This window comes from Tupaia chinensis, unplaced genomic scaffold, assembly GCF_000334495.1.
Source record: "Tupaia chinensis unplaced genomic scaffold, TupChi_1.0 Scaffold143796_1, whole genome shotgun sequence".
Lineage (NCBI taxonomy): Eukaryota > Metazoa > Chordata > Mammalia > Scandentia > Tupaiidae > Tupaia > Tupaia belangeri.
This window is the reverse complement of record NW_006203646.1, coordinates 453,241-461,802: the sequence shown is the minus strand read 5'-3', so window position 1 is coordinate 461,802 and position 8,562 is coordinate 453,241. Positions and strand designations below refer to the sequence as shown.

Genomic DNA, 8,562 nt, shown 5'->3' with positions numbered 1-8,562 from the left:
TATGATTTTACATGCTCTATTTAGCGTTTTTTAAAACCTTGATTTGTGGGAACCAGCAGTTAGCGTAATGGCTATGTCGCTGGACTCCCACGTAGTCGACCGCGGTTCGTGTCCCGGACCTGGTGGCTTAAAACTCACGCCGGGCGCGTGTGCGTGCGTGCCCAAGATCCCGAGAGGAGAATGAAGGAGAGGGGATTGCGGCGTGACCATCCCCCCTGGGGGGTGATTTCTCGCTTTCTGTCTCTATGTCTCTCTCTGTCTGTCTGACGAGCGCACGCGCCCTACAGTGAAAATCTCTCCAAAAACAAACAAACAAAACAAAACAAAACAAAACAAAACCTTGATTTGTGTTCTTATTTTTAAAAGTAGCACAATAAAAACTAAAAAAAATAAAATAAAAAAAAAGCTATAATATTGAACCCATTAATATATAAATCAAATACTGTTTGTAGTTGATCAAATCATATAAAATGTCAATTTTTCAGATCTGTAAGTAAATAACACCAGTTTCCTATGATTCAATCTAAATTTTTAGTTTAATTTGTGATGTACAGAATCATTGAATGGAATACAGTGGAATACTGAGAAAAAGAGATATAACTCAAAACATTATCAGGCCCCAAATGTACTTTTTCAGAGTTTTCATGATTTTAAAGTTAATCATCTATAAAGAAGACTCACTGAACAAAAATCTTAAGTGAATCTTGATTTTAAAATTTGCTATACTGTAATTTTACAAAAAGTGAAATAATATCTACATAATGTTGACCTTCAATGTCACACATTTCCTAATCGTTTTACTTTCTCATGCCCATAGTTTAAAAAGGAAAATTACTATCAGTGAAATTATGGTACTTTTTTATTAGCAATATTTTACCCTACAACCAGGGTAGAATTAAAATAAAATCTAGTAACCTAATTTTATGTTTGTTTATACCAGATAAACTTCTCAACTATAATGAAAGATGTTCTCAGTTACTAAGATTCAACAGAAATTAAAGATTTTCTTTGACTTACGTGATAATAATTTGTTGTAAGTTTTCTCAAACAGCAAGTACCTAGAACTATTCAGGACATAACTTTTACAAAAGTTAAACTAACTCAATTTAATAAATTATTTTTTGAGCAACTATAATGTATATCATTGCACTAAAAACTGAAGGATACAAAATGATAATACCTATGATAATAAGTGTAATCAATTATGATATGGTAAAATAACAAAAATCCTCTCCACCTGCATTCTGCCTTATGCTCTTGTTATGGGAATCCCATCACTAATCCCACATTTCCCATTCTTTCTCATTTCAGGGATCACTACTGTTTTAACCATGACCACTCTAAGCATCAGTGCCCGGCATTCCTTGCCAAAAGTGTCATATGCAACTGCCATGGATTGGTTCATAGCAGTGTGCTTTGCTTTCGTCTTCTCTGCTCTTATTGAGTTTGCAGCTGTCAACTACTTCACCAACCTTCAGACACAGAAGGCAAAAAAGAAGGCCCAGATTGCAACCCCATCCCCAGTGACAATATCAAAGGCACCTGAACCCTTGGAAGCGGAGATTGTTTTGGTAATTGTTTACTTTTATAATATTAAGCACCAGATCAGAAAAGGCAGCCCAAGCAGTGTTCACAACAACTAAATATCCAGAAATAATATTAACTGAGCACAAATTACATCATGCTATTTCCAACAGCCAGCCCAATTTCTCTTTCGACTTCACAGAAAAAAATCAAAGAAACAATTCTTTGTTTATGTTCGCTCCAAACTTTTGGCATTTTTCTTTCATCATCCTCACTTGCACTGGCATTCTAGGCTCTCAGAGGAGTCTAGAAAATTCTTAGACTTTCAATGTTTCCTTTAAACAAGTGCTTAAACCAACAAGAGAGAAAACAATTTTAAAAAATCCCAATGCAGTTTCAGAGTCTGACAGAGAGAAATGAGGACTTCTATGGAATGTTCAATTTGTATTAGCAATCCACTTATTTCATGATGGAGAGATATGAATAGTGAATAACAGGTTCTCTGAATGCTAACTTATAACCTGGGTATTTGATTCAGATTAAGGCATTCTCATATTCATATTTGTATATTAAATATATATATGTTAATGGGTTCATAATCAAAACTATAATTAGTGAAAAGTACCCATAAATGTACATTAAGTTTACTATGACCAAGCCCTAGTCCCTAAAGCCTTTTGAATAAGAAACAAATGAGAGCATTAATTCAAGGATCATAAACGTGAACAAATTTCAATTTTGTATTGGGATAAATCTTCATAACAAACTCAACACATTTAAAAAAATATTGATTACTAAGAAATATACATTTTAATACTGATAAAAGCTCCAGAGTAGCTATAGAAGAATAGAATTTTACTCTGTAAAGTTGGGTAATACAGACACATTGAATTAGAGATTTCTTGATAATTGATCAATTCTAGTCAACATTTCCAACTCTCAAAAGCATGCTTAGCTTAGTAATCCTTGGTTTAATTTTATGATAAAAAATATAAAGCTTTGTATGTTTAACTTCTCTGGTTTTAAGACATTTATTGATTAAAGAGGCGATGATTTTTAATCATAATTTTTCTCTTTGATAAACTGAGAAACTTGTGCAATAATTTAAATTTTTCCTAGAAAACAAAAGAGAGCCATTCTAATAAGAAGTGCAAATATATAATGTAAAGATTTTTTTAGATTGACACTCATTAAAAGAACAAGAAGAGAAGGAATAAAGAACCTTTTCCATTTAATGATTCAGTCTAATTATCATATTTTACAAATGGAAAAACAGTGGCTCAGAGAGGGAAAATATTAATTATTACTTAGTAGAAAAACTAGGAATGAATTGCAAAACTCCTGAGAGCCGTACATTACAGGGACTGAGGCCTTTCCCTCTCCCAAAATTCAACAAAGACCGAAATATGCCAAAATATATAACACTGAAAAAATGTAGATGAGGTCATTCTCAAAAATTCTTTCTTTGACTTAATGATGCTTTCTTAGTATACATGTGACTTGAGAAGTCACCAAGATATAAGTTTTACAATAAAAAGAATGCTACTCTACAGAAAATGTAAAACACTTAAAATATTCAGGCAAATTATAAATGCATTTTATTTAGAATTATTTTATTTAACCTTGTTTATTTATTTACTTATTTTAAAATTTGACCAGAGAGAGAGAAAGAGAAAAGGTAAGGTGAGAAAGCAAACCACCAGGTTCAGAACTCGAACCATGGTTGGCCATGTGGGTGTCCTGCGCCCCTATTCACCACACCATCTGCTGGCCCCTCCTAATATTTTTAAGAATTATTTTGTTTGTAAAAATAAAATATTTGCATGCATAAAATATATGATCTGCAGTTGTCATATGCAAAGATCATATGTTAACATATGTTTGTGCACGTGTGTGTGTGTGTGTGTGTGTGTGTGTGTGCCTAAAATCCTAAGAGGAGAATGAATGAGAAAAGATTGCCACTGTGTCCATTTTCCTGGGGAGGTGATCTCTTACTTTCCCTTTCTCAGTCTCTGTGGTGAGCGCATCTGCCTTACGGCAAAAACCATAAAAACAAAAACCAAACCAACACACACACACACACACACACACACACACACAAACTCAAAACATATATCTATAAATGAAGAATTATTTATCAGAATTTATTCTTCTGGTTTCTTATTTGAGAAATGGGGTAAAAAACATACTGGAATGATTATGAATAAACTCTCTGATCAGATATTGAACTAAAAAGTAAAGGTAAGTTCTTTACCTCAACTCTTTTGAAATATATAGTACTGAGAGAAATATGAGTTCAAAGCTTGAGAGAAAACATAGAGTAACCATCCCCTTAGGCTATTATTTTAAAGGTATAATTTATTAATAAGATGGAACTTAAGATCCTAAGTCTTCATATAAACTGACTCCTGCGATCCTAAAATAGTAACATATAATGAGCAGGTCCTTTGGGAAGCTGCATGAAAAATTATGTTTAAATCACCTCGAAGTACTTTTTTCTTGCAAGTTGTCTTTTTTTCCTTATGAAAAATCATATTCCTGAAACTGGTTCTACTTAAAATAAAATATTAAAGCAATGAGTAAGAGAATATTTTTCTCAAAAGCTAAAGTATAAAAGTAAAAACAAAAATATCCAAACCAAACAATGTAAACCTCGAAGGAGTGAAAAATAAATAGAGGTAATTTCATAGAACATTTACATTTATTTCTTCGTGTCAAAACTTGGCACGTTGCCCCATCTAATGTAGAGTAACAAACAGAAATTACAGATTTGCAATTTATACCACACAATGGTGTATTATGATTGCAAGGTGTCATTTTTTTTTCTTTCAAATACCATGACATTTAGAAATGCCTATCCACTGGTAATCAAAACAACATTATTTGAATATGTTTTTATCAAACTAGCTAACAAATACAGTGAAGTTGAAATGAAATGAAATGCTTGGATATTTCATGTTATTTTAAATTGTGCATTTTAATATACTCATTGCTTTTCACAGGGAACTTAGAATAGATTTGGGCAAAAGTTTATTACTTTTATCACTTTGATTTTTTTACCTTGAAATTCAATGTAATAATGACAAATTCAGGCATTTAAAATTTAGCACTCAAATCTGAAGAGACACCTTAATGCTAAGACTTCACAAGTGCTCTACAGAGTAATTATCTTTCCCTTTTTAAAGTATTTAGAATTGGAGACTATTTTATTTTCTTTTTTTAAGTTACAAGAAGTTGTCAGTAGCTTCTTTGCTGCTTATATGTTATCTTTATTGTTGTTATCTGGTATGCTATCTTGACATTAGACAGTTATTCCTGTTTTCACAGTTTCAGAATCTATATGCATCTAGAGTATACCAAACTGCTCCTAAGACCAAGTTTGGTCTTGACCTCTTCTTCCATGGTTCGCTAGTTTCCTTGTTATTTCAAAGGTCCGAGGCCTCATCAACATGTTCCTAGAATGAACCCTTCCCTCCAACCCTGTCCACACATTCTTTGAGTACTATTATTATTCCCAGTGTGGCTAATTTTCTAAAAGGGTGTGATACTTTCTATAAATTATCTATATACAAAATTGACTAAAATTTTATGCCAGAAAATTACTATTTTCATACTGATTACATAATTCACTAATTTTTCTTTTTTTTCCAGTATGGTCCCATTTATTTATTTATTTATTTTTCTCTTTTTAAAATTTTATTTTATTTTGATAAAATAAATATAACATAAATTTGCCATTTTAGTTATTTTTATGTAAACAATTTAGTGGTTTCAATTATATTCACAAAGTTATTACTACCAACAACCTCATTTCCAAAACTTTCTTTTTTTATTTCTTTTTTTAAATTTTTTATTATCATCATAATCTTCTTTATATTACATTGGATTATATATAACTTTACAGTGTATTACATTGCTTTTTCAAAAGGGAATGCCATGCATGTCAGTCAATACAGAGACATTAATCTCCCCGCTTCAACATTCAATATCTTTTGGTCCCATTTATTTATGATTTTTAGTTTTATTTTTCTGTAGGGCTTGTGCAGTTTCTAGAGCAAGTGTTTCAGAGAGAGAGAGAGAGAGGGAAAGTGAGAAATCACCACCCCTCCGAACTGAGAACAGAAATCTGAGCCTGCCTCTAGGCTAGAAGCAGTGAGCTAGTTGCTAGAAACTTGGGCAGAGAGAGGAAAATATGATATATGTCCCTTCTGTCCTCCTCTTAAAGGTGGGAAGATGCACTGGGTCATTACGATGTTATCTTTGCCTGTGTTGAGAGAGATAAAACAGCATATTGCAATATTTACCACTCCTGATTCTAGGATAGCCAAGATTTCTTTGAATATTGTCATTACTCTCTAGAATTAAGATTGAATTAAGATAATCAGAAACTCTAGTTACCAGAAAGATCATGATTGCCTTTCCCCATGGTTATGCAAAAATATGACTTATGAGTAGAGTGGGATGGGTTAGATAAGAGATGTAGGTGATTCGTTCTTTCCCCATACTGTCTATCAAATCTCCACCCAATAATCTTATCTTCCCCTCCAAATGTTCTAACATATCCTCTAGACATGTCCACAAGATTGTTGCCAATAGGCTCTGCTTCTCTAGAAATTCTAGAGTCATCTCTGCTCCAAACTCTACAAACTGTATTATAAAGGCAAAAAAAATCCAATTCTAATTTTGCCCTTAATGATCAATACAATGGTTTTGCAAAATATAAAAGACTAAATGTTTTCAAAAATATTTCCTCTTGGGCTGACCTTGTAGCCTAGTGGTTAAAGGAGTTAAATCCCACATGGTTGACCACAATTCCCATCTTTGTCCCAGTATTCTGAAAACATGTCAGACACATGTGACTATGTGATCAAGATACCAAAAGGATGGGGAACCAGCAGTTAGCGTAATGGCTATGTCGCTGGACTCCCACATAGTCGACCGCTGTTCGTGTCCCGGACCCGGTGGCTTAAAACTCACACCGGGCGCATGTGCATGCGTGCCCAAGATCCCGAGAGGAGAATGGAGGAGAAGGGATTGCGGCGTGACCATCCCCCCTGGGGGGTGATTTCTCGCTTTCTGTCTCTATGTCTCTCTCTGTCTGTCTGGCGAGCGCACGCGCCCTACAGTGAAAATCTCTCCAAAAAAAAAAAAAAAAAGATACCAAAAGGATGGAGAAAAGGAGGAGAAGGGACAGTGTCATAACCATGGCCCATGGGGCGGGGCTATTGTCCTTTTTCTTACACTCTCTGTCTGTCTGTCTCTTTCTGGTGATCTCGTGTCTTTTCGCCATTAAAAATGTTTCTTTCCTTTATTTTTGTTGTCCCATTTGCATGTTCTAAAACAAGTGCTTCATTTGTCCCTTCGGTATTGCAGCTTTAGTGAGGATATCTCTATTGAGAAGTAACCCATTGTCCCCTCCATTTTAAAATATTAGACTCACTGAATGACGTATCAAAACTGCTCTAAATAGTTCCCAAATGCCTGACCCTTATATCATATAACCGATTGTCATAAAGTCCAGTTTGACTCAAAGTACCTTGGCAATATGGCCTTACCTAAAACAAAGCAGCGCTCTAAAAATACCCAAAACAGGATGGCACTCAGCAGCAGGGGAGCCTGAAAAAATGCAAAACTGCAGGTGTTCCACTCAAAACAGTGACAGCCCCAAGCTGAGCCCTCATCTGGACTCTGACAAAAGCCTATTTTACCATCAACTGAAGCTGCTGGGTTTACAATAGAGCAGGCGGGGTCTGGTGCAAACCTGTAGCTTGAAAACTCTCAAAATTGGCTTTCTTTTCAATTTAGAAATTCAGTGTATTTCTTCTCACTTGGCATCCAGTCTCTTCATGCTGCCAATTCCCAATTATCCAGCAGCTGATTATCCAGTGTGTTGGATAGCCAGGCCCCCTGTATTCCCTTTAGCATATCATGTTTGCTGCCTGCTAGAAATCCCTCTAATCACTGCTGGTCAGTGGCTCAGCTGTGGTTTTAACCAGCAGTTCTCAGCGATGGCTATTTTACCCCCAGAAACTGATCGGCAATGCCTGGATATAGTTTTGGTTGTCACAACTTGGACAGGGGTTGCTACCGGCATCTTGTGGGTAGAAGCCAGCGATGCTCCTCAACATCCTGCCCAGCCCAAGACAGTCCCCTAAGCAAAGATTTCATCCAACTTAAAATGTCAGTTGTTCTGAGGTTGAAAAACTATACCCAAAGTCCTCATGTTGATGGGAAGAATAACATAATAATTATTAAGAATATGATCTTTAGCATCTGGGGGGATTGAATGAAAGCCTGCCACTTCTTACCTGTATGAGTTTCCTGTTTCAGCTTCCACTTGCTCATCTCTAAAATGCATATAATCATATCACATTAAATGTTTTTGTGTCCAAAATGTCCCTTAGAGCTTAACAGCAGTTCAAAATGATACCTTTCATTACAACGTAATATCAAACAATATATTAACACGTATAGGAATATGGTTATTAATTTTTTTCTTCCCTGCTCTTTGCCTATCTCCTCCAACAAATCTTAAAAATGTTTCGGTTTTCATTCATTTGCTGATTCAGCCTATATGCAGTAAGCCAGTACTGTGTTCCTTGCTCTGACTCGGCACTGTGGACCTCTCACACTCGACAATACTGTGCTCTCCACCACTAAGAAAAATTTATGCCGAGAAAGGAGAGAGACCACGACAGAAATAATCGTGCTTACAGGGGACACTGTGATGACAGCAGAACTGTAACAGCTAAAAAGGGAGGAAAGGGTGTAAAGGTTGAGACAATCAGGTAGGTGATAAATGTTTGTCATCATAAGATATAAAGGATGGATAAAGGTAGGGTGACAGATAATACCAGAAAGAGATAAACCAAAGATGGAAGAGTGGTAAGAAGAAGGAGGCATATGTAGCAAATAATAGATATATAGTTATAGCTATATGTACACATATTCACACATATGTGTATCTATGTGTTTATGCATATATGTGTGTATATATATATATACACATATGAACACACAGATATATATATATATATA

At 35.0% G+C, this 8,562-nt stretch overlaps 1 protein-coding gene across 1 annotated transcript in view; it reads left to right on the top strand.

Moving 5' to 3' along the window:
- Positions 1-8,562, top strand: part of GABRA6 (gamma-aminobutyric acid type A receptor subunit alpha6) — an 18,373-nt gene that overhangs the window by 5,280 nt on the left and 4,531 nt on the right. The window contains exon 8 of the mRNA XM_006165054.2: positions 1,312-1,571. Coding sequence (XP_006165116.1) covers positions 1,312-1,571 — 260 coding nt within the window. The remainder of the gene's footprint in view (positions 1-1,311; positions 1,572-8,562) is intronic.